At 37.8% G+C, this 26,020-nt stretch overlaps 1 protein-coding gene across 18 annotated transcripts in view; it reads right to left on the reverse strand.

Moving 5' to 3' along the window:
- Nucleotides 1-26,020, reverse strand: part of LOC129771859 (serine/threonine-protein kinase mig-15) — a 184,028-nt gene that overhangs the window by 16,502 nt on the left and 141,506 nt on the right. For 9 of the 18 annotated variants that reach the window (XM_055775954.1, XM_055775955.1, XM_055775958.1 and 6 more), the window contains 4 exons: nucleotides 17,328-17,553; nucleotides 16,944-16,982; nucleotides 13,037-13,954; nucleotides 4,140-4,265 (listed from right to left, as the gene is read on the reverse strand). In XM_055775954.1, coding sequence (XP_055631929.1) covers nucleotides 4,140-4,265; nucleotides 13,037-13,954; nucleotides 16,944-16,982; nucleotides 17,328-17,553 — 1,309 coding nt within the window. The remainder of the gene's footprint in view (nucleotides 1-4,139; nucleotides 4,266-13,036; nucleotides 13,955-16,943; nucleotides 16,983-17,327; nucleotides 17,554-26,020) is intronic. The other 9 variants (XM_055775972.1, XM_055775960.1, XM_055775971.1 and 6 more) reach the window with 6 other exon arrangements.

Here is a 26,020-nt window from a genome sequence, read left to right on the forward strand (position 1 = left end):
CGGAGATAAATTGTAGAAGATGCGATCCAAATTTTGACATTATGTTTGAAAAAATTGTTAAGTGGTCTTTGGTAAGATTGAAATCGATGTATACTGAAAAACAAATCTACAAAAAGATCGAAATCTAAGATCGAAAAAATCGAAAGCAAAAGAATCGATTTTCTCGATTTTCTCGAGTAAAAAAGATCGATCCAAAAAATCGGAAATCGGAATGGAAATGATCGATCTTCTGAAAATCGATCCGAAATCGCCCAATCCTAGAGTAATCCAGATTCAAGCGCGCAGTATAGAAATACGGCGCAAGCACGGCGCGAAATTCAGCGTAAAACTTAGTGCAAAACTGGGAGCAAAAACGGCGCTGACAACAAAACATTTCATCTGTGTTTCGGAGCGTGCTCATTCGCCAGAGCGCATGTGTACACAAGGAGTGGTAGCTCAACTGGGTACAAAAATCTTGTTGCGCATCAGCCATGAATTGCATTCTGAAGACTGATCATATGAGTATTTTCCAACCGCAAGCAGAAACCAAGTAGAATCTAATATAACCAAGAGAGAAGAGAGAAGCAGAACAACATCACCAGCAGGAGTATAATCAACAACAAGAAGAAGTTGAGCAGCAGGAAACAGGAAGCGGCAACATTTCGGCCAATTTTTTCTTCTTCAACAAATCGTGAACGTGTGCAAACGTGTTTCTTTCACCAGAATAGCAAGTAGTGAAAGTTGAAGGATCCGGTCAAGAAATCAAATAAAATTGTTTTATGCTTGATTCTTGTGTTTTTCTACCGTTTTATAAGTAGTGTTTGAGCAGAACTTTTCAAAGATAATTCCTGTGAGAGTTTCCGCTGTGGACTTTCGGTTCAAGCGTCCAGAGGCACATTTCAACCGGTGAAACGTGCATCACCCGACCAGAGCCTCCGCTCTCGAGACTATCGAATCCAACAGGGAGGAACCCATTATTATTGCGATTCCGCTGTCTGCAGAGTAAATTGGGCTCCCCGATCTGTAACTAAATCATCTAGAATGGAGCAGCACGTGCAGCTTCCTGACGACACTGTGAAGGTTGCATGCTCTAGATTACGGACCGCTTCGAGATAGTTGATAGATCTCAATCATCATTGAAATTCAAATAAATCGATTGGAAATAGTTTTTCGCATCAACAACAATAAAGCAACCAGTTATTGAACAAGGAAAAAAATAATCTATTAACACAAGTGCTCTAGAAGCAGAGTCTTCGAAAAACAGCACCTAAAGTAGCGGTGAGGCACAATTCGGGTTTGGCTCTGCTGCCGTGTGGAACGATTGCGTTTAAATCATTCGCTTCGGATTGAAAGATGTTGTTTTTGTTGATTCTGATTTTTTGATTGGCTTTTAAAAGAGCGGAGCGAATAACCGAAAAACCATAAACGTTTCATCATCATCTTGCCCTTGATAACGATTGTAGGTATGAAACCCAGAGAATCAAACATTTAGGAGATTTCAGAAAGAATTAGTCGTCTGTTCGGAGGGAAAGTTCTCGAATAGAACCGAAGGTTGTCCACTCGGTCTCCCAAGAAACACCGAGTGCTTTCAACCGACCGATTCACAGAAGAATTGTGCCTTGTTGCTTCATAAGTTGCTCGTTATTGACGGCACGGGCAGGGAAGGATAGTATGGCAAATTTGAAGCTCTAATTTCATTTTTTTGAAGCTCTAATTTCAAACATTTTCACATATTAACTATTGAAAAGCTCATAATTTTCTATATTGCAATAGATTGTTAGGAATTGTTCAAATCGATTGGTGAAATTTCGTAATTTTATCAATAAATGACTGAACGCCAAAAATTGAACGGTTTTTTGTGACGCGACTTTGCTGCGCTAACTTTCTTGTTTTGTGTATATTCTTCCCCTCTTTCTATATTTTAATCAACTTTTCATTCATTCTTCTGTATAAATTCGTATGAAATTATGCATATTGAGCTGATTTGTTCTCAAGAAATTGGGGTTTTTCGCTAAAATGACGAATTGATAATACCTACATTTATGAAGGTTGTTACGAACGTTCGGCAGAAGCTCAACACTAAATAAAAAATGAAAAGAGATGCACTGACATTTTCGTCAACTTTTACGACACATATGTATTTTGCAAGTTTAAGGAAGGAAATCTGTATCAGCTTATTCTTGTTCTAATTATATTCAGGAAAAATCGCTCGATGCATGCCGAGCAGTGAGGCATAGTAAGATCGTTAGAAACAAAGTATCGAATCGCCGGAAATGTAAGCAAATCGTTAATTCTTTTAGGCATCCAATTTTTACCCACCAATCCTGCAAATGTTTTTTTCTAAAACGGTGATTTCCTTCGGGAGCATTTTACTTTTAGGGCACGAAATTCATTCTCCAGATCCTCCAGGTTCTTCAGGAAATTGAAAGGAAAAAATTCTGGAATTTAACATTGCAGCAGACTTGTACGTAGGATCATTAAAATCGAATCTTCACAAAAAAACTGCTGTGGCACGAGAAAAAAATTCGCAGTGCGTACTCGTGTATTGTTCTCGTGAGAAACAGAAGGAATCATGAATCATTCATCTTCAATAATTCTACAAAATCAAAAAATAAATTGTTAAAAATTGAAAATTTCAATGCATGCGAAAATAATATTCGCATTAATTAAATGCGAATTGATTTTTACCATTTTTGCTGGAGAGTTTCTGTATATTTAGGAGCGTGTTCGGATTCATTAGTGGTGGTGATGTTTGAAATTACAGATGCTTTCTCTAGTTTCTTAGTTCACTTGTCTATAGCCTTAGACAAGATCAATTTGGAAAACTAAACTAAACACTCACCCTTGAGGAATGCCATTTGGAAAGCCTCGCTACCGTTGGCATTTGGTCGCTAGCACTGATACATCGTGAATTACTTATTGGTTACTTATGCCGATTGATCAATTAATTTTCATGAATTCTAGCATTATTGCCGGGTTGAGTGGTCGAAGGTGCAACGTATTTCAAGCCATCCGGCGAATAAGATATTTTTCAGCGATTCTTCGGTAAAAAACTGAAGGTGAAAATTTATTTTTCAACGACTGCTTTCACCGCTGCCACTCCACCACATATCCGATTCGGTTTGGATTTACTCTTGCTGTTCTGGGTGTTTTTTTGGAGCGTTAGGAATGTAATTTTGCTTAGAGATACTGAAAAACTATTTGGATATTCAGTAAGTTCAGTGGTTAAGTGCCGCTCTAGACAGCGATACATGTTAGCTCTGAGAGTTAATTTGAAAATGTGCTCATGTGAAATTCATTCATTGACCTTTTTAGTGCTACCAAAAGTTTGTATAAAGAGTTCTTGAATATGTTTGTTTCTCGCCGCTTATAATTTCGTAATCTTACATTAACAATGCGGTCGTTTCTTGGACACAACCCTCTTTTTTATTTCTGGTGCGACCCACGACAGCATGACTAACACGTATTTGTGGCCTCTCTGAAAAAAAGTTCAGTACCACTGCTCTAAAGCTTCTGTAAAATGAAAACACGAAGAAAATTGAGAAAGAATATTGTCAATGGTTGCTCTGCTTCCGTGCGGATTATTTACACAATTCATTCGATTTGGATTGCATACTCAGTGCAGTGTGTATTGACACTAAGTAAACAATCTGCGATATATGACCAGCTTATGTATTGTTCTAGCGAAGGACGACGAAGAAGCAAGACGACTGAATCAACTATTTTCATCTGCTTCTGCAGGTCATCGGCTCTTTTCAAGGCACCTAAATATTTCTACTAAAGAATTATATAATATAATGCTATTGTAAAATTTGGTGTTTTATTTTACAATTAAAATTCGAAATTTTTAGGAACTCAGTTCACGATTTTATTAGACAAACGGCCTAATTTAAACTAGAGCAGGTTTTTTGGTCACCTTCATATAGTTATGCTTTTCGGAAATCAAAATCATCAATAGATAAAACTTATTTCCAACATAAATAAAGCTTCAGAGTTTAGTACAATCAAAAGCAACACGTGTGATCATGGTACTCCACTTGAGTATGTATGAGAAAACATGTGATTGTGTTAGCGGAAATGGGGGGAGGGAGGAAACATTACAACACAGTAAAGGGGGAGCAAATGATTTTGGGATGGCTTCGAATCGAAAGGATACTAACCTCTTCGCTGGCGGACTTGTCATGTCTTGGCGGTGTGGCGGGTGAAGCCTGGCTCAGTAGATCCGGCAGGACGCTGCTGGTACGCTGACCCGGCGTTCCTAAACTGCTATTCTCGCCGGCACGATTCTGTGGGAAGGTAAGAGTCGCGATTCACATAGGAAAATACACGAGAGAAGAACGAAACATTAGTACCAAACGCACAACTGGATCATTGTTGCTAATATAAATGCTCGAAAAACGAAACAACTCTCGTCTACAAAACATTTGAGGTTAGGTCATAGCTTAACAATGAGAGAAGAATAAAGTAAAAATAAAGTACTAAGCAAATTTGTTCCGATCGAAAAAAAAAACATTGAGAGAGAACTTATTTAATCATTACTTGTGTTTTGGTTTTCTTTGCTTCGTGTATTAGTTGCGGATCAGCGGTGTGAAGTTTCGATTAGATTAGGATTATTTCGGTGGCGATTCGTTGAGCGCAAACGTGAGTGAGAGGGGAACGATAGAAGTTACCCGTTAGTACAGGATTTGGGTGAATCGGAAGGAATAAAATTGGTTCGTAGACACAGTTCCTTTTACTTTACTTTTCAGCACAAACACAGGGCTCGTATAGTTGGTGAGTTATTTTTGGTGGATTATCAAAGCGAAGGTGATGTATCAAAACCCAATACTCGAAAGCGAAGAAAAAGTCCTGTTAAAAAGCGCAACATGTGTGAATCGTAGAGATAATGATGTTGATGTTCTTTTCGTTTAGATTTGTTTTTTTTTCTTTTCTATATTCGTCATACAAATGGTGGAGGTTTGAAATATTTTCATGTAAATTTTCGTTAACGGAATTAAAAAGTAACGGTAAATAAGAGAATACATCTTGGGACTTTTAAAATGTAAACAAAAAAATAAAGGTATCCTTCGTCAGTTGTCTGCAGCTGTCTTATTTGCCATACTGTTTCACAAAACGCACATCGCGGCACCGCTTCCGATATATTTTACTCTGATAGTTTGTTTCACTTTTTGACACTACTTTTCCCTCCGTACTTATTATCTAAGCAGATATTTCCATTGTTAGTTTTTGTTTACACACATAACATGGGTTAGTAAGAGTAGCAAAGATTTAACCACTCCTCAGGCACATTCCGGTTATTTACAACTTACATACACACATTTATGTACAGATGCGGATTATTCACAATATTCACTCATGTACAATTTATTATCTCCCTCGTCGACTTGCATTTCGTATCGTTTCACTTGCTTGTTCTTGTACATGATGATCAAGATGCAGCAAAACATGCATTGCTATAATATTGTCAATATATGTTCACAATTTTTCAGTCCGACGATAGGACGCTTTTTTCTGGATGACACTACTCAACATGGATATGATTTATCGACACAAATTGGTTCTAAAATTTGGGGAATGTTTTGTTTCCGGATTAATGTTCAGTCAAAAGCACGAATAACGATTGGATTCTTGCACACAAAATCACAAGAATAAATTGGTAGAATTTTGTATTATTTCAGCTGTCAGAAACCATGAAAACATAAGTATCAAACAAGCTGACAATACAACAGTTCTCAAACAATACGGAATGTTCTTAAATTTGGATGATATTGCACTGGAGAAATAGTTTAGTAAATGCAGTTACCAAATCTTTAGTAGCCAAAACATTGGTGAAATATACAAATTTTTTGCAAATATTACCAAAATTCAGTAAAAGTGATGTCAGATTCATTGAACGTCCCTACCAGAGATTCGTATATTTTACTCCATACCATTAGTAATCTTGTTTTTTTTGTCATACCTAACATTTGCGATGTGCGCACTTTGCAAGCGCCATTTCTCTTTGGAAAACGGAACGATTCGGTGGTAAGCCTTTTATTCTTATTATGTTTTATTGCATGTAAACATCTCCTTGGTCGAGAATTTCCGGGGAGAAACAAACGGAGGTTTTAATAATAATGGCCTGATATTCGTCACTGATCATTTGGTATTTCTCTTCTCCAACTTCAGACTAAATGGACGGAGCGAGCGGCTGAATTTGAACCGCACGGTATACTATCAGGACAACTGTACTATCCAAAAGAAATCTCGGGTACAACATAAACATACATTTTTATTGCATATTTTACATCATTAAAATATGTGTATTTTTCGTCTTCATAGGGACATGGGAGCACAAAATACGGACGAAACCAGAGCGATGCAGTAGCAAGAGAAACGGGAACTTGTTGAAGTACTCGTGACTATGGAAAAGCGCATGAAATTGATGTGGTTGAGGCTGTGTTTATTACTCTCCCCTTGTACACTGCTTATAATATAATTGCAACGAGATTTATTGACGTTATTATGTATTATGTTATTATTATTGACGATAACTATTGTAGAATTTTATTGTATATAGAATAAGTTATATGTTATAATTATAATGTATTCTAAGTATGTAGAATTAGATGAAATCAAATACAACTTTTAAATTGAAAAATAATCCTCAAAAATATTGTCATTATCCCTGATGATTATCTCTCACAAATAAGAAGCAACATTTTCACTAATATTGTACATATGTTGGACCAACAAATCGAAGTTCGTTTGACATTTGTGCCTACCATTTTTTTTTTGGTAGCATGTACTAATGATTAGTAGGGTAGAAAATGACTATAGAATTTGTAACATGTACCAAAAAATTCGTCGTATTTACTAATTATTTCTATCAGTGTGGGATTAGTTGACACAAAGAGATACTTAAAATGTCGTTCGTCAAAATATTAAATCAGAGAAAACGGAAGGCTCCTAATACAAAAATTAACCCTAAGAAAATATGAGTCTCAATAGGACGACAAGACGATAGGGTGTTTAATCTGGCAAATTATCACAAAAACTCAGGGTCTGGACATCAAAAGGCAGAAGGCTGGAAGAAGTAAAAATTTGTTTTTTTATCAGGCTCATCTAGCACTTCAGCTATAACAGAGCCGAATTTATTTGTGTAGATTTTTTATCTTATTGATAATGTTGTAATTAACAACAGTAACAAGTTGGGAAAAATGAATTCGAGTTAAATTACCACACCTTGATCGGAAACCCTAGGAACTATTACGGTGTGTGAAGCAGTTAACAAACCTGGCACCCGGGCCTTATAACAAGCGTTTACGACTGATACAAAGCGACACAAGCGCGGTTTTATGTTTTTCTCTTAGGTGAAGGTATTTCCCAGCAAGTTGCCATTGTTCCGGAGTAGCTTTCCCAGTTTCGGTTGTTCCAAGTACGGCCCTAGTAATTGAGTTCCCTCATCACAACTGTAGACAATCAAGTAAACAACGTATGACTCATCGCATCAAGATTCCCATGTGCAAATGGAGTACAGCAGATACTTCAGTTCAAATCCGATCCACCCTGAGGAACACTCGGATGTTCATTCGGCCATGAATTCCTTCGAAGTTTGTAAATTGACGAACATTATTTTGTGATGCGGAAATGTTTCTAAATTGTAATATTGTCAGTTACATTCATGGCAGGAAAAAATGTACTTCGTTATTTCAATTAAGTTACATGTTTCAAATGTTGCAAAGAAGACTGCTGTATCTGGAACAGTTGAATTGTACATTCATGTGGACAGTTGATGGTTGTCGGTACTGCATAGAATTATAACTTGATTGTTGGATGAGTTGAATTTTTGCTCGGAGTTAGTGCTATGTGTTTTAAGGGCTTTCTCAGAAGTCCATGTATCCAAAAATCATAGGTCAATGTCTGTAGAAAGAATTTCGACTTGAATATATATTATGCGTATGGGCAAGTGTTAGGTATTTTAGTTTTAAAAACGAAATTAAACTTATAGCGAGGATAGAATTTGTATTTGTTTCAAAAGTTGTCAGGGATCCATGAAGAATAATTTGTTGGCGAACTACGTACCAGCGTAAAAATGTTTGCACCAGCGTACGGATAAGGTTCCCGTTTCACTTGTGCATACAATGTTTTGGTTTTCCTTGCACGCATGTGAGCGTTATCCTTAGTTTGACAGTTGCACTATGATGAAGTGGCAGCGTATTCGTGATTTGTGTCGCAAACGTCGCAAAAAGACATTTCAATCGCCATGGGAGTGTCCCGGTAAACCGTAAAAAATTACTTTGGCCGAGAAAAGAAAGGACAACTATCCGCAGCTCGAAATCCAAGGGTTATCGCCGCCATCAAAAGAAAGATTTGGGTGAATCCAGTATGTTCAATGAAAAAATGGCGGAAGTACACTTTACGGCACGGAGGATCGAAAAATTGCGGGGTGAAATCGAGGGCACGGAAAAAAAACTCACATGATTACCAACCGCATCCGGGAGCTACGGGTCGAGCGATGTAAGAAAATCTTGTACTTCCTCAAGCGAATAAATCCGGTAAAAGTTCACCAAAAAGAGCACGTTTACCGCCGATTCCATATCAAATTCCAGAAGCGATCGCTATATTAGTTCTCTCCCGAGTAATCCCCGCCCGACGAGCAACAACACGCGTATTTGATCAAGCATCCTGTTAGCGTTATGATGTTAGGGTTAGTACCAAAAATATTCATGATATTCAAATACGGAGAATTTCAGCCTTCCTTGTATTGATAATCTACTGCTCAAGCGAGAGTCGATAAAACATGGAACAACACTATCAATGAATATAAGTGGAATGAACATTAACATCAGCTTGCCATGAAATTTATTTTTCATTTGCATCATCATTTTCGTCATGATATTTGTAAGGAGGCGATCTGGCGTAGTTGTAACATCCATGCCTCTCACTCTAAAGGTCACGAGTTCAATTCTCACTCCCGACATTCTTCCAAAAATGGAAGTAAAAGTGACGAACCAGCCAAATGAGTTGAAAATCACTATAATACAGATTAAAAAAAATGATATTTGTAACACAAACACAAATTGAAGATCATGTTAGCATGTTAGTGAAAATCAAAGCATAAAATTCAACCGATTGAGAGTTAAATCGATTAATGGTAAAGGATAACCATTCATCACAAATGACTTAAAATGCATGAAACGTCGAGATGAAAATCGACCTTTGGGGACTAAGCCTGAGCGGCCAAAAGATCAAAACTTTGAGTGCTTTGAGGCACCCCTAAAGCATGTCCGATTGAGCTGAAACTTTGCACAGGTCATATTTTGGGCCAATAAACAGAATGTACATGGTCGATTCTTCAAATTCGACGATTTTTTTTCCATACTTCATTGCCTCTCAGGCCCAAAAGGTCGATTTTCGGGCAAATTTTTTTTCGAGATGACACCAGATCTCACCATTTCATGCATTTTCAAGTCATTTGGCATCGAAAAAAAAATTTCGATTTTCCAAATTTTCTTTACTCTCCCCTTGGAAGATTTTCGAGTATCAAAAAAATCAGAACTTTGAGTGCTTTGAGGGACCCCTAAATCATGTCCGATCGAGCTGAAACTTTGCACAGGTCTTTTTTTGGGCCAATAAACAAATTGTACATGGTCGGTTTTTGAAATTCGATGATGAAATTTTTTCCATACATCCATTGCCACCCTACTCTCCATGCATCACGAAGCAGCAGGATCATACGGACAACGCAAATACGGCTCATACTGAATGATTCATATTCAATTAATGCAGCAGATCCTGATCCATATATCTCATAAAGTGCAAAATATGTGTATATTTAGCTAGGTAGAGGCTCAGGGAAGGGTAGACAGATATATTTTCCGTTTTTAGCATTTAGTTATCCCTTGCAACAATTCATATAGGCTGCAAAGTTTTACCAGCAACATCGCTCCAGTGAGAAAAAAAAACTCTCGTTTTTGCTCTTATTCCATTCGCCGCTCTCCGCACTTGTCTGTGCAGCGGTCATCGCTATAGTTTGAACGGGACGATATATGGATGCTTCAATTGCCAAATCGATTAACTCCATAAAACAAGATGTTGAGAAAAATGATAAAATATTATATGTTTTATTATTATTTATTACTCAATGGATAAAAATATTTTGTCATATAGTGGTGTTAATACTTATTATTAAAGAAATTTGTTTTGAATGTATACAGTTAGGGGCTAATCATGTGCTTTGATACTTAAATTGAATAATAAAAAATGGAGTTAAACGATTTGGCAAGTGAAGCATGCATATGCGGCTCAAACTTGTATGCAGGCATCGAAGTGGTGTGCGATGTTTGGTACAGCTCGGATATGCAATCAACAGGCTTTGTTCCTCGCTTCGTATACTCAACAAAAGTGAATACTGTCATTCGGTCAAGTATTTGAATCATCCAATCATGTTAGGTTATATGTTCGTGAAGGCATGACATGACACATTGCATGACACATTTTGTATCATTCAATATTGACAGATATCCAAACACTGACCGACCGATGAAAGTGATGCTGGCAATAATGGTGCGGGTAGAAGCGACGCTGAAGTGGATGGTCCGAATGGAAGTGTTGTCAGTGGAAGTGGGCATTCCAATAATACATCCGTCTCGTTCAGTCGGTATATGATTGAATGCATGCGTTTACGAATACTGTCTGCACGTGACAGTTTCACACGACTGCTGACTCGGATTTTGAAACTGCCATGAAATAGCAGACACGAAAAAATGTAAAATAACGATTCATAACGATGATAGCGAGTAGGCTGTACTATTGGGATACCTGTCCAGGGCTTTCAAACGTGGATGTGGCCAACAAACTTAGTGCTGTTCGCAGTACTGTTCGGCATATAGGTATTCGGGAAGGTTTGTTCAAATGAAACAAAGCATTACGGCAAAAATTCAGGCCCAACAGTTGTGTGACCAAATACTAACAAAAGATCAACGGATAAATTTTTATGAACGACGAAACCCGATTAATTGGACCTCAAACAACTTCCGGGGCAGCATGCCGGCAAGCTGTCAGATCTGGCACGAAATCTACAGCTGAGGCCGGTAAACTTTGATTTTCATCACAACCGACTTTATGAACCGACGGCTGTACATCAACGAATGCCTGAAAAAAACGTGTATTTCCGTTCATTAATTTCCACCGGGGTCCTGTCAAGTTTTGACTGGATTTGGCGAATTGCCACTACTGTAAGAATGGGCCAACAGTGGATAAACGGACGAAGAGTGGGAAAATTACTAAATATGCTATATCAATGGCCGGATACTAGAAATATGAGGTTAATAGTGTGTGCAGAAAATAATGGCCCGCTTCAAGGCCAAAGTTCTAATTGTCATTGAAGAGGATTAACCCTTTGCGGACGAGTGTCGGCATATAGCTGCCCAATTCGTGTATACGTCTGTGGCATCCAATATAAATCATAGGTGAACACGACTTAATTTGTTTGTTTATGACATTGTTGGGCTTTATGAAAAAGTTATTCGAATAGACAACTTTGAAGCCGCTGATTGTTGAGACTAAGTTGCGATTTTGAACGGGTCTGCGGAAATGTCGTTATAGAGAGATGTGCCTCGACTTCATTGAAATTATTGAAAATGGTGAGGTAAGAGGTTGTACAGTGAACCAGCATAAGTAATCAGTTATCGACGCCAGTGGTATAGTAGTAAGCGTAACTGCTATTCCCTTTCATTCAAAGCAAGGTAAGTCGTTCTTATTCCGCGCGACGAATGACGTGAGATAGCGTGACCATAGTTGTCGTTAGATGAGATTCAAAATCGCGTTCTCTTCCGTTAACTTGGATATAAATAAAAGCTAAAAGGGTGACTTCCAAAATAGAGCGAACGATTACTGTAATCTCACGTCATTCGCAGGGCGGGACAAGGGGGGTACGTGTCAATTTTGGTGGCGCGGTCTACATGTCATCTAAAGAGTTTGTTGAGTGACATGCATGTTACAGTCCAATGAATTCGGGATCCAGAATGAAATGAAATTTGATATCCATGTTTGGGTGCGTTTCCTAACAATCTTCATTGACCTCGTGACTGAACATTAAAGCGAAAACTGAGACCTTGAACCATTTTCCGATCTTATAAGCTGGTCATTCACTACCAATCGCATTTGCAGCACAATAACCTATCAGCATGTTCATCTGTAAAACCGATTTTAGTACTCGATGCACTTATTGTAAACTGCGACACATACACACACATAACACGGGCTAAGCATTCCAAAAGCACACTGAACATCGAGACTATGTGTTTCCTTGAGCTTTGAAGTATTATTAGAACGATTCGTCTGAACAACAGATACGTGGGAAGGTGGAGTGTGAGGATGGTGGCCAGCTACTCAAGCGCAGCCTATTTGTTCTGCATTTCTGGCCTAAAATAAAGTTGCTCCATGGAAAAAAGAAAAGCATTTATCTGTGGGTGTTGAGTGGTGGAAATGCGTGGGTGATAAAGTATGGTTTGTGATGTGCTCTCGGACAACGTCGGAACGAGAAATGTTTGTGGAATCTTCTTAGCCTGATTAAAATTCATGCTTGCCCGTCGTTAAACATTTCGGTTTGGGTTTCATTCTCATGGCAAAAAAAGGAAAACTGTTAGGAACAAACATAAAACTTTCCATGGAATGAAGAGGGTGGGCGCGCGATGGATGCTGTATGAGTTTGTGTTTTTCACTTTTATTCGTTAGCCACACATGAAAAGGATGGACGATAATGCGGTGACGACGATTAGCAATGACAGCAAATTACACTATCGGGAGGGACGTTCTGTTTCTCTAGTTTTTCGGAGGAAGAAGCTACACACTACTCCTAATACAAGAATTCGGTTTGGGGGGGCATATAATGGGACGACAGCAAACAAAACTTTAGTCTACCGTTGTTGTTGTTGTTTCTAATCATATTAATGTCTTTTTCTCTCGACTCAAGAAGGTTTAATTTCGGTTTTACTTTGTTTAGGAGAGGCTGATTGGCTAATGAAGAAAAGGTGCAACAAAGGGAAATCTCTGTTTTTGGGATGTGGTTTACCTGACTGTCGAACAGTTGTTGCCGCGTGGGCGAATTGCGCACAAAAATCACCGATTCGGTTTTTTCCCGACGTGGTCGCAGAAAATCTAGATTCCGCGCAGTGGGTGTGGAGATTTTCCGGCCGGTAGTAGTCGTAGTGGCTTGCTGCTGCTGCTGCTGTTGTTGCTGTGTAGCATTATTAGGACCTGGTGGTCGCGGTGGAGTCACTGGTCTGTGGTCCTCTCCATCGCCTCGTTTGGTTATGGTAAAATCGGTTAGTATGGGTTCACCTTTGGTACGGTTGCGAGAAAATATGGCACTGGAGCGTTGTTGCTGGTGGATGGCACTGGTGGACATTTGTCTCGAACCTCCGGATGCACTAGGTGGCTGTTCTCCGAGGATAGCCGAGTGACGTTTGGACAGTGGGAAAAAGTCGGAGTTTTCTCGTCGAAAACCCCGGACAAAATTGAGCGAAAGTTTCGAGTCAGACTCTTGTCGTTTGTGAGATTGCTGCAGAGACGTCTGGGGTTGTGGTTGTGTTGCCAAAGCGGGACTAGATTTTCCTGGTGATTGTTGTTTATGATTCTGACGAGCGAATATTTCACTTTTGACTCTTTCTTCCAGCCGTATTTTGTTGTTCATTTCTTCGACCTTCTTTTTCTCGGCGAATGCCAAATTCGATACCTTGCTGTTCTCGCGTTCCTTCCGGAGTTTGTCAAGACCGTTCAGTCGACCGCTGGAATCGGCCGGCGACGACGACGAGGACTTATCGGACATGGAGTGCCGCTGCTGTGGTCGCTGGCGTTCGTTCGACGGGAAGAATCGTTCGAAGTCCCAATCCCTGAGCAGCACGGCTTCCTCACTCTCGGACGGAGTGGATCCCGTCGAAGCGGACGACGTTGTAGTCCCAATCGAAGACGTGGATTTATTGTCATTGGTCTGGGGTTCAGAAGGGATCGAATTTTATTGCATTTTTGTGAATTATCAGAGCGTAAATAAACTAAAACTAGGAGAGAGGTTTTCAAGAATCAATCGAATGCGAGCGAGCGAGCGAGCGAACGAACGTTTTCTCTTGCCGTAACTTCAACTTGGTCTTTTTACTACTGTTTAATAAAGCTGAAATGGGTTTCGCTGTACGTATGTGTGTGTATATAATATGTATGACTATCTGGATTCTACCGAGAAAGGCGAGAAGGATTATATCAAAAGTCACAAACTATCGCAAATATGCAAACATTAGTTGCGGTCAATGTCAACGAAAGACAATAACAAACAGGAAAATATTACAAACCACTACCATTTGTACCAGAAAGTTGTTCTTGTACACAGATCTGAAAAGATAATGCTTAAGTTTGGTGTTTCGTTTTATAAGTATTTATTATTGGTTCTGTACAAAGAGCATACCATCGTAACGCTGCGTTTATATGTGTGTGTTTTATTGTGTCATATTGAGCGGAAACCTTATCCGAGAGCATGAGTAAACAGGCGATTTTGAAAGATAGGCTTTATTTAGAAGTAAGAGTAAAGAACTTTACGAACGGAACGGAGTTTGCTTTTTATATGCGACAAAAGCAACGATTAAACGATGAATTTAATGAACGGTTAAAGTTAAAAGACTGGAAGGATCCCAAGGTACGCATCCCTCATCAAACATTGGTAAAATTTATTGCAAAAACGAGTACAAAACATATGCTACAAAAAAATGGTGCATCAGAATTGACACGCTCAAATGTGAGGTTATTCATAAAACAAGAACCGATTGTTGTCCTCGTTCTGTCACAAGAGAAGTGTCTGTCATATTTGGAATTAAACGGTTTACTTTGAGCAATTCCAAATGAAATCGACAAATGACAAAACATGAGTATTTTTGATTCAAATGAAAGTTTGTATTCCGTTTGGGTTCAAGGAAATGTGAGGTTTCCACAGCATTTGGGATTTTTTTTGGCGTATCGATTTTAGTAAAAGAAATCTTCGATAATTTATATCTCAAAAACTATTGGTCCTACCGAAATAGTGTATTAGAAAGAGTTATAGAATATTGATGTCCAAACGTTAAAAAAATGTACACTGAGAAAAAAAATTATGTATTTGCAAAAGTTGTTGAAAATTATAAGAAAATTCATTAAATTTTTTGAACATGGCGGTATAACACGACAGACATATTAAAGGAGCCTATTTACTATAGAAAAGACAATAAATCAGAAATATTTTTTCAAATATCTCGAGAATGGCTGCATTTAGGAGGAAATTGATAAATAGCTTTTTTGTTTTAAATCACATAAGGATTCATAATTTGTGGCTTACATACAAAAACTCCAAGGTTGGAAAATTCATAAAAATTCGATGTTCACCGAAGTTCGTCAAAAATAGTGTTACCATCTTGGGATCATTTCCAAATTTTCTACATGTATTATATTTTATATAAAAAATTTAAAACAATTCAAAAATACATATATAAATTCAAAAAAATTAAAATTGAAAAAGACAATTAATTAGAAATGTTTTTCAAATATCTCGAGAATGGCTGCATTTAGAAGAAGATTGATGAAGAGCTTTTTTTTCATTTTTAATCACATCAGGATTCATAATTTGTGGCTAAAAATGATTGTTAACATACAAAAATTCGAAGTTTCGAAAATTCACAAAAATTCAATGTTCCACAAAGTTCGTCAAAGATAGTTTTACCATATTGTACCCATTTTTTGAATTCTATACATGAGTTCTATTTTATTTGAAAAAAAAAATATGTATTTAAGATACACCCAGGTTTTTTTTACGCGGGAGATACGTGCCTCGTAAAAAAACCAGGTCGCCTAAAATCTACGTAAGCATCGTGATAGAGTGCGGCACTAATTTCCGTCATAAGCGCTAACTTCCGTCGCAAGCACTGATTACCGTCATATGCCATGAGGAAGCATGAAGAAGAAATGTGAGCTGAGAGAGGTGTGATATTGCTCAGGTTTTTTTTTTACGCGGGTACCGTTATTTGGAGAATCCGCATAAAAAACGCGTTAATTGGAAGATCCACTTAAAAATCCTCGTAACAAAAGTTTTTTTTTGTGAATAAATAAATAGTACTAATTTTTTTCTCATTTTATATTTTTTTCACGTTTGGACATCAATACTCCATAACTCTTTCTAAGACCCTATTCCGGTAGGACTCATAGTTTTTGAGATATAAGTTATCAAAGATTTCTCTTACTAAGATCGATACGCCCTTTTCAAAAGTTACACTTGAGTCAAAAAATTCCCAATTGCTGTGGAAAACACATATTTCCTCCAACCCAAACGGAATACAAACTTTCATTCGAATCAAAAATACAAGTTTTCATAATCGGCATTTTTAGTTTGGTTTCATTTGGAATTGCACCTTTAAAAGACACAACCTCACTTTTGAAAATGCACCTAATAACTCCACACTGGGAACAAAAGCTACGGAACGAAACTACTACGGTGTTCGAACTACTAACGCGAATACAAAACCAAAAAAGTAGCAGCACGAAGTGTAATAAAATGCACCATGAATCCTAACCTCAAACTTCTAGCTACCGTTGTAGGAAGGAAAAAAAGTGTAACGAAGGAATAACTGCATTCGAAGTTAAAAAAAAACTCATTCAAATCTGGTCCGGAATGAGAAGAGAGTGTGTAAAGAAGAAAAGGGTGATAGATAGGAACGAAAAAGATGAGAGCGCGAGAACAGGATATTGGCTGAACGGAACTCTAACTAAAGAGATAGCGCCAGTTGCTCTTATGTTGTTGTTTTTTTTTCAATCTGGTGAATGTACAAACAAATACACTCGATTAGAGGAAGGCTGGGTAATTCGGGAGTGGTGAAAAAAGATAACAAACAAGCGAACGATTTTGTTTGGGGGTTCTGAATTGGTGTCTAAACAGTAAATAATGTTGGTAAGAAAGTTTGGTTTATTACGTTTTGGATCTCGAAACTTTTCCATTTTACATTAAAAATCTGGGAAGAAGAGAAATTCAAGTGAAAAGAAAAAAGAAAAAAACAGAGAAAATCTGCTTTTAGAGTTCAACCAACCAAGTTTTGAAACTGAGCTACTGGGGTGGATTTCGAAAAATGTTGGTGTGGGGGTGGAAAATGTGAGACAGAGATAAACAAAAAAAAAGAGTACGATGATGAGAGTAACACGAAAAACGGATAAAACTGAAACTAGAGAATATATATAGAGATAAACTTGAACACAAAACTCTTGAAACGAAAACAAAAACATGGGATGGCGCATAGGTTGAAACGGTGAGATCTGTTTTTACGCCTTCGCGGAGATGGTGGTGGAATGTTGGAACTTACCCTCTTGATCAGCGTTCGATCGCCCTGGGCGTCGTCGTCGTCCGGTGTGGGTGGAAGGGGTCGATTTGGGGGTCCACCACTGCCACCGCCTCCTCCGCCACTGCCGACGCCGGGTGGCGACAGCACACTATTGTTACTGCCCCCGGGCGTTGTTGTCGAGGATTGATTGTTCTGGTCCGCCTCGGCCAACACTCCCAGTCCACCGGGCCTATAGGAGAATTCGGGACTGAACAAAATCGAACCAAAACAGGCGAAATAAAACCAAAACAAAAAAAAAAGGAGCCGGAACAGAGCCAGAACGGAAGTGTACAGAGTGTATGTTTTTTTTGCATTTTTTCGTTTTGCGAAAGTGAGATGAAACAACAGAAAATACAAAGAAATGAATGGTACGAGAAATGAAAATAAAACAAAAAAAAGTAACAGGAAGAGACGGATAGACACAAAAAGATGATATTGTTAGTGATGACGATGCCTCAAATGATCATAATTGTTAAGTGTAAAATGGTATCAGTGTTCTTCGAATATAACCTCCTAATCTAACCTAACCTACATAAATAATTCTTCTGAATTATGGTTCCGATGCGGTTCCATATATAGATTTTGAACCCACCTGTATCTAGTCGCAGTGAATGTTTGAGCTGAACGAGTTCAGTTTAATTTGAAGTCTTAGATCCCAACACGCTTCCGGTACAGATATAGAATCTTTACCAACAGAAAGTACCGACAAGGTTTGATCGAATAGTAATCTATTGAAAGTGTCTCTTGCTTTGTGTTGACGTGTTTGTTTCTCGCTTGAGTCCATAATTGCCATCAATAAGAGAAGGCATTTCATTTCAGAGAAATGAAAGAGAAGAAATAGAGACGGTCAGTTTCATTTTCTCAAATATGGCAGGGTAGGGCGGGGCTAGTTGGTATGTTGTTCAGTGACAATATCTTGAAATCTGAGCGTCCAAAAATTAGTGATGTATGGATGAAAATAACGAATTGCTTATGCAATAAAATGAGCAAATTGGAAAAACTTCTTATTAAGTAGGTTAAAAAATACGAGCATGGTGCCGATTTTGCCACAAATCATTTACTGTTTGCGCATTATAAAATTTGTTCTAAAAATCATTTATAATCATGAAAAAAAAATCGGTTCAAACGAAAAACAAAGGTTTATTGTATGTATTAGTTTCAAATGTTAATGGAAATCGATTTTAAAATTATTTTTATTGAATTTTCATGAATATTCTTTTTTATGTATAGAGGGCCCTGTTTGGGCATACGAATAGCACCGTTGTAGAAATTGCTCGTTTGAGAGCAACGCTAATAACATTTTCGCGTTTCATTACGCAAGCTATAAAAAAAATATAAAAAGCATATGTTTTACTGCTAAACCCTGTGTATTTGAAATGAGAAAACCTGATACTAACCGCCGCACAAACCACTTGCAATATAATTGTCATATTTGTATTTTTTGCTGTAAAATTTTCATTGAATATAATAAACGCTAATATTCAACAACTCACAATAATGCATCGAGTAACATAGCATACCTGGGGGTTATTTCAATATACTTTGGGGCGAAAGAAACAAATGTCAAAACAAATGCAAGCAAGATACCGGCTGTGCGTAGATACGTCGGTAGTGATCCCCGATTTTTGAAATTAATCGTTCATCAGCTAATAGAATACTTTTTAGCAATTTGTTATTCGACACCATTAAGCGCCCCAAATAATCGATTAACCGATTAATCTTCAAACTGAGAGAAATAATTAGTTAGACCAATATTTCTCATTTGCTGGAATGACGGAATGAACACTTTTTTTTAATCTGGATTAAAAAAAGTGTTCATTCGATCTGAAAATCAATTATTATTATTTACGCTCTCCTAAAATCGTAAACGGAGCTTAATTCGCGTTGACTGCATTGAGCTTCATTTGCGTTTTTAGGGGAGCGTCAAAGATAATGATCGAATTTCAGGATAAAACTGCTGCAGTCGTATGTTTTTTTTTTTCTCTGAGTTTGGATCTATTAATCGACGTAAATTATTCGTTCGCTTCGATTATTGGTTGCGCAGTATTCGTTCAATTAATAATCGATTTCTGTAGGAAGTATTCGAAAAATCGATCACTATACGTCGGTCAATCGTTCGATTAATTCAAATAATTTAAAATCTGCAATTTTAATCGAGTAATTTTTTATCGAACAATGAAAAATCAAAATATGAATACACACAGTAATCGCGATTAATGAAAAAGGGAACCATATTTTCAAAAAATACAGTGCAAAAAAAAAGTCAGATAAATGATTCTCTGGTTATTTTTCATTGAAAGGGTAAAAGGTAAGCATCATTGTGACACATAATATTCTAACACGAAACTTCGAACTACAATGTTATAATCAAATTTATTCAAACATGTCCCAACTAGCCCCGCCCTACCCTACTACTTTTTCTATTGCCACATACTCTCGTCGCGAAAAGGTTAGATGTTCACGTTCATGCTCTCTTTCTTACTCTTAGAAAACACTTTCCATGTATACTTTTAAGATCCAACATTTTTTTAAAATGTGGTGTAATACTCTCACGCCTTTGTGCAACAGCACCAGTGGTTATGTGGATAGCGTAGTCGTGTAAAATAGCATTAAATTCCTGCACCACAATAGATCAAACTAATGGTTGCTGTGGTTCAATTCTACAGAAGAAGAAGCATAAAATTCCAGCCGACCTTGGTTCGATCCCTGCTTGGCGTCGTTTGGACAATTTTTTTGTGTACAATTCCAAGCTGACGTTCAGTCTAAGAGAAAGAGAGGTCTGCCCGCATACATACAAACATTTTAAAACTCTTGAAAAAAGTGCGTTCATTTCACCCTTCAGCAAACAAAAAAGCATTTTTTTCTACCAAAGATATTTCTTCTGAAAATACTAGTTTGAGTGTAGAAAACGGACCCTTAGGGTCCAGAAATCAACCGACAAAAAAACTCAGATTAAGGTTTTAACCTTCTAGACAAAGGTTGAAATCTCCATTGCAAAGCCAAATTGTTTCGGCCGAAAGACGATGCTGTATGTGTGGTCGAACCACGAGAGTATGGCGTTCCAGCAGCTACTAAAACCGTGTGAAACGGTGAATACAGATAGCATCCGACAACAAATGATGAATTCAAATTTTGCATTGATGGAAAAAAGACCAGCATGGGCCCGAAAATATGGTAATATGATATTACAGCATGACAACTCATCGGTGTACACCGCTAAAGCCCACGGAACCCTAGTCAATACTGGAAAAAGTTATTGCATATAAATATTCCACGACAAATCGACGTAGTTATGAATTTTTGAAAAAAAAGGGAAAAAGTTGATTTTTCGGACCATCCTAAAATGGAAATGAGTACACTGATGAATATAGAAAAAAATACTGATTTTATATTTTGAGATAGAAAACAAAACTACCACTTTTCACGATAATCTGAGAGCCACTATATCGGTTTGGCATGGAATTGTAGTATATAAAAAATAGGTTGGCGAATAGTTTTCGAAACAAAAAATATCGAAAAGAAATTCACAATTTGCCCGCGAGTTGAGCGGAAAGTGTAGAATCAAACAGGAATTACTTCGAATAAAAATATTTTGATTTTCTCCTGAAAGTTGTGTTTTCTTCATCGAAAAAAAACCATATTTCAACTTGCACACCTTGTAAAATCTTATCTTAGGTAGTAAAGAAGCAGTTGACTTGATTTTTTTTTGAGAGATTTCTAAGTTTGCAGTACATTCGCCTCTACATTAGTAGTTTATATTCGCACAGAATGACGGTTTATCACACCAAAGGTACTATTTATTGCGGGAATTACGCGAGCTTTTTCTGTTTTTGCCTGGGTATGATGAAAAATGATGCTTAGCTACGGTTGACTTTGCAATGGTATTGTGACATATTGAAATTGTACATCACTGGTACGTTAGGTGCTCGTGTTTGACAGCTCTGTTTGGGAAGCACACAAAAGCACAGAACAAGTTTGTTGAAAATGGAAAAGCTCCCAATTTTCGTAAATGTAAACTACAAATGCACTGTGAAATCGTAATGTTATAGTTAACCATATCGAACAAATCTTACGGAAAATCCGATTCGGTTGGCATGCAAATTAATATTTTCAACTATTGTTGAAAATTCGATATGTTTTGTGAATTGGAACCCTCCAAGATGGGCGTCGAAAATACAATCTTCATCAAAACAGGGTACATATCCCATGAACAGGAATATCAGGTGGAGCAGATGGTAAAGTTACCAAGCATAGTGTGCGTGATAGCATGCGCTGCCATAGCTATTCACACCGTGACGTCAATATTTGTGTTTATATTTAACTGCCTTCCGCATCCATATGGAAACGCTTTTTTCAACAAGTTTTTTTTTTATCGAGTAAAAACAGATCTTTTTTGGAGTTCCTACTGAATATGAGTATAATGTGAAAGTGTGCAAAAGGTCCAAAGATCCTTTTTGCCCCTTAAATGATGGAAGTAAGTCACAATACTATTGTCATCTATTAAAAACAATCAGTTACAAGATTTCATGAGCAATTGGGCTCACGAAATCATGAAATCGTTGAAAAAACGTTGAATGAAACATTGTTCTGTTTCTTTCATATACACTTCATATTGAGTGCAAATAATGACGACACCATATTTTTTTCACCAATCCAAATATACTCTGCCTACCGCTCCACCTCATGTATACCTCATTGGTACATATCGAAAGGCCATCGCAAAATCAGTGAATTTTCGTGAATTTGTACCTTAGAACTGTTGCAATATCCACTAAATTCTCCAGATTTAGATCCTTAAGGCAAGGCTGTTCTCTCATCTAAAAACTTGCGAGCGTGGGGAAAGACTTTCATCGAAGGAAAAGGAAATAGCAGCCGATGAAGCATATTCCGACAATCTCCCGAAAAACCGATTATCCAAACATTTTAGAACTTTTTAGATAAACTCAGCTAAGCTCTGCATGTTCGAGACCGAAACATGTGAAAATCCGCAAGGGCTAGGTCTGACGAATACGGCGGGAATACGGCACATACACAATTCTTTCCAGATTCCACCGAACGCATAGCATCGTGTTCCTTTCCAAGTGATATGGTTAATTTTGTAAGGTTTTGCCAGGTGAAGGTTATAATTGTTTGCATTCGTTGTGAAATATATTCACATTTGACAGCCAGTAGTAATTACTTGCTAAAAATATTTTTTTCATATCGTTAAAGAGATATTCACACTTCAGCACTTTGATTTCTCATCCGTTCCTCAGCCAATTCATGCGGCACTCTTTTTCTTAGCATATTATATATTTTCCCACAAACGTTTGAACATACTTCGACGTCTATGCGTATTGAACATACGTGCTTACGTGCCATCTCCATCAAATGACGCCCTTAGGGACTGTCCACATACCACGTGGACAGAAAAAGTACGGTTCTAGACTCCCCCCTCCCCCTCCGTGGACAAGCGGGGACATTTCTTATACCCCTCCTCTCTTTGTCCACGTGGACATTCCTATCTTTTTTGGAGAAAAAACCGATTTTTTTTCTTATTTTTATTGACAAGAAAGTTGTAGGGTTGGATTACGTTACGATATATGTTGTATGTTGATTTTGAATATCTTCGAACAAGATGAGATTCTAGATTCGAACAACATCATCGTGAACTAATCAAGGGGCGAGATTGTGTTACTTGTTATGTTTCAGGGGTATAGCTTGCGATACGTTAAGGAAGAGGGAGGTCCAAAATCCATATTTTCTGGCGTTATGCAGTTTGTTAACAATACCATAATATCGATCTATTCACTATTCTTTTCTTTATTCAATATTACCCGGTAATATATTTGTATCACTTTCAGTTTCTTCCGAATTCCATTTATGTTGTCTACAGTTAGCTTCTGTGCATGAAAAAATTGTTACAGGTTGTATTTAGAACAAGACCGCATTTTCGACGTAGAACCACGAAAACTCTACTCCATACTCCTTCTTCCCTTCCATTCTCGTTCGATGCTCGCCAGCAACGATGTTGCACCGATGGCCACCAAACAAGAAGTGGTGTGGGTTCAAATCGTGGATGACTTATTTATACCAAATAAGATGAAAACGGACAAAAATGTATGTATTAGTTGCTCGTTTTTGACGGTACAGTATGGTAAGCACACAAATCGGCAGAACAAATGTATGGGGAAATGGGAATGCTTCCAGTTTTCATTAATTCAAACCGTTTAGGGATTAGGGAATTGTAATATATAGCATATCAAACAAGTCTTAGAGAATTTTCGATTTGGTTGGTATGCAAATCATCATAATCCGTTCCGCTTTGAAAATAGTTATTAACGTGAACTTTATTTCATGAAAACGTGACCTGTTTTCGGATTAGACACCCTTCCAGAAAGACGTAGTTCTACGTCGAAAAAAATTATGCTATAACTGTTCCTGATAATGCGTATACATTCATCATCTCCAAATTGTCCAGTCATTTCGTTTTGAATTTACGAAATGGTCTGCAGTTAATTGCTCTACTCTCGTTCGTGCGAAGCTTCAGTTTTACCAACATTCCAAGACCAGAAAAGTCGCAAATTAACTCAACTCCTGATCACACTTTCTTAAAGCTTACGCTTGTCGAATGTTCACAAATGCTACAGCAAGTGTATTTGATAGTTTCGACCACATGGTTGTCGAGCTGTATTTATTGGAATTTATCGACTGATTGTTTGTAAAAAGCTCATAACAGGAACGTCAGACCTTATGTCTCCTCGACAATCTGGCAGGCAATTTTGGAGTTTAACAGGGATGTGCTGTTCCTGACATAGAAGATGACCTTTTTGCGGGTGAGGGCTGACTTTGGGAATGGATAATGGTAATCCGAAGAATTTTCCATTCAAAATTGTTGTAAATTATAAGACTTTTCATCTCTGCTCATCACGATTTTTTTACAAAAACGGCGTTTTTTAACGTTTATAGAACGAGTCGCAGATAAAGATGCGATTCATTGTGTTTATTCCGGTCAAATAATGTGGAACCCATACGCCGTAGCAATTTGATAGCTGCACCTGATGCTCAGGGACAGTGGTTTTTGGATATTTGTAGTGAATCTGTTAATTGATCTGTCGTGTACCGAATATTATTCCTAATGGATTCCTCGATTTGATTGACATCAATGGCGGCACGAACTTTCCGATCCAACCCATAGAAGAGTATTTCACAAATTACCACATTTCAATAGAGGGCAATAAAGAGATTCGCTGTTAGTAACAATTCTTCAAAGATACGAGCCGTGCGAACGGTGGTTTTTGTATTATGAATAGCCCGCATCTAAGAAAACAATGTCGAGCGTTTTTCGTATTACAACCAAGCAAACCATTTGTCATGACAATTGTCATGCGAAAATGCGAAAACAGAATAGAAACTGAGAGAGGTTGGCGTCGACATCATGCCTCATACCGTATGAGTCATACCGTATGAGCGCCAACCTCTCTCAGTTTCTATTCTGTTTTCGCATTTTCGCATGACAAATGGTTTGCTTGATTACAACACTAAGCCTGTGATGTTATCTTCATCCTGACGGAATAAATTATCCTTTACTAACAATGAAGATAAATCGATTGCTCACAATTTATGTGCGTTAGTTTCAGCATATAGATTTCAATGAGAAAGATCAAGAAGAGAAAAGAGAGAGATGTATGGATGCCCGACCGGCATTCTCAGAGTCTCTTTACACAGTGCCAGCAACTGCTGAATCGGTCGAATCGATAAGAAACGAGTGCGAGTCGGTTTTGAAAATTACATTCTTCCTACTTCAAAGTTTTTTTTTGTTTTGACACGGGCCAGTCATGCATACAAATGAGACGTAATGTATTTAAAAAAATGTGTCCACGTGGAAATTATCTATACCCCCTCCCCCCACACCGTGGACTAGCGTGGACATTTCGTGACCCCTACCCCCCCTAGAGTTGTCCACGTGGTATGTGGACAGCCCCTTAGTTGGTGTTTTCTATAGAGGTATAAAAAAAATGTGCGCTATTCTGTTAAATGTCACTTGTTTTGTATTTTGTTTAATTGGCCATTTCATCAGGAACAGACTGACAGCTGAACGCATCGTCAAAGACGTAGTACTGTGCGTGGTTAAGGTAACTGTTGTTCCTGTAGACATAGTGACGGAGAGGACCCTGAGACTTTGCGGAAAAATTTGTGTTTACGGGCTCACAAAAATCAACTCGTGTAAGAGTTTGAGTTCCACGACCACCGCATATAATCGAATGGAATATCTCTAAGATTTAGATACTACAAATTCCGATTTATCAGTCCGTGAAATATAAAGGAATCTAATTTCTACACATTTGTTCTGCACAGTAGCAGAGTAACAAGTGACAGTTTGCCAGTGGAGAGTATTTTTTGTACGCGCTTCTTAATCTTTTTTTCGCTAAGGCATGACTAGATGTTCTGAAAACTCAGATTGATTTCGCAATATTGGTATATAAAAATTTAGGTTACGTGTTCATTATTGGTCACCTTTTATCGAGAACACAGTGAGCACAGAACTGTCGCGTCCAATCGTGCGCTTTTGAATACATGCTCAGAATATGCGAGAGTTGGTTTTGATCTTGCAATTGTGTGTGTAATCCTCACAATAGACCCATTGCATGAGGTTATGCACCAAAGAACCAAATTTCAAATTTAGTTTTAAGAGA

Source organism: Toxorhynchites rutilus, chromosome 2, assembly GCF_029784135.1.
Source record: "Toxorhynchites rutilus septentrionalis strain SRP chromosome 2, ASM2978413v1, whole genome shotgun sequence".
In the NCBI taxonomy this organism is placed as follows: Eukaryota; Metazoa; Arthropoda; class Insecta; order Diptera; family Culicidae; genus Toxorhynchites; species Toxorhynchites rutilus.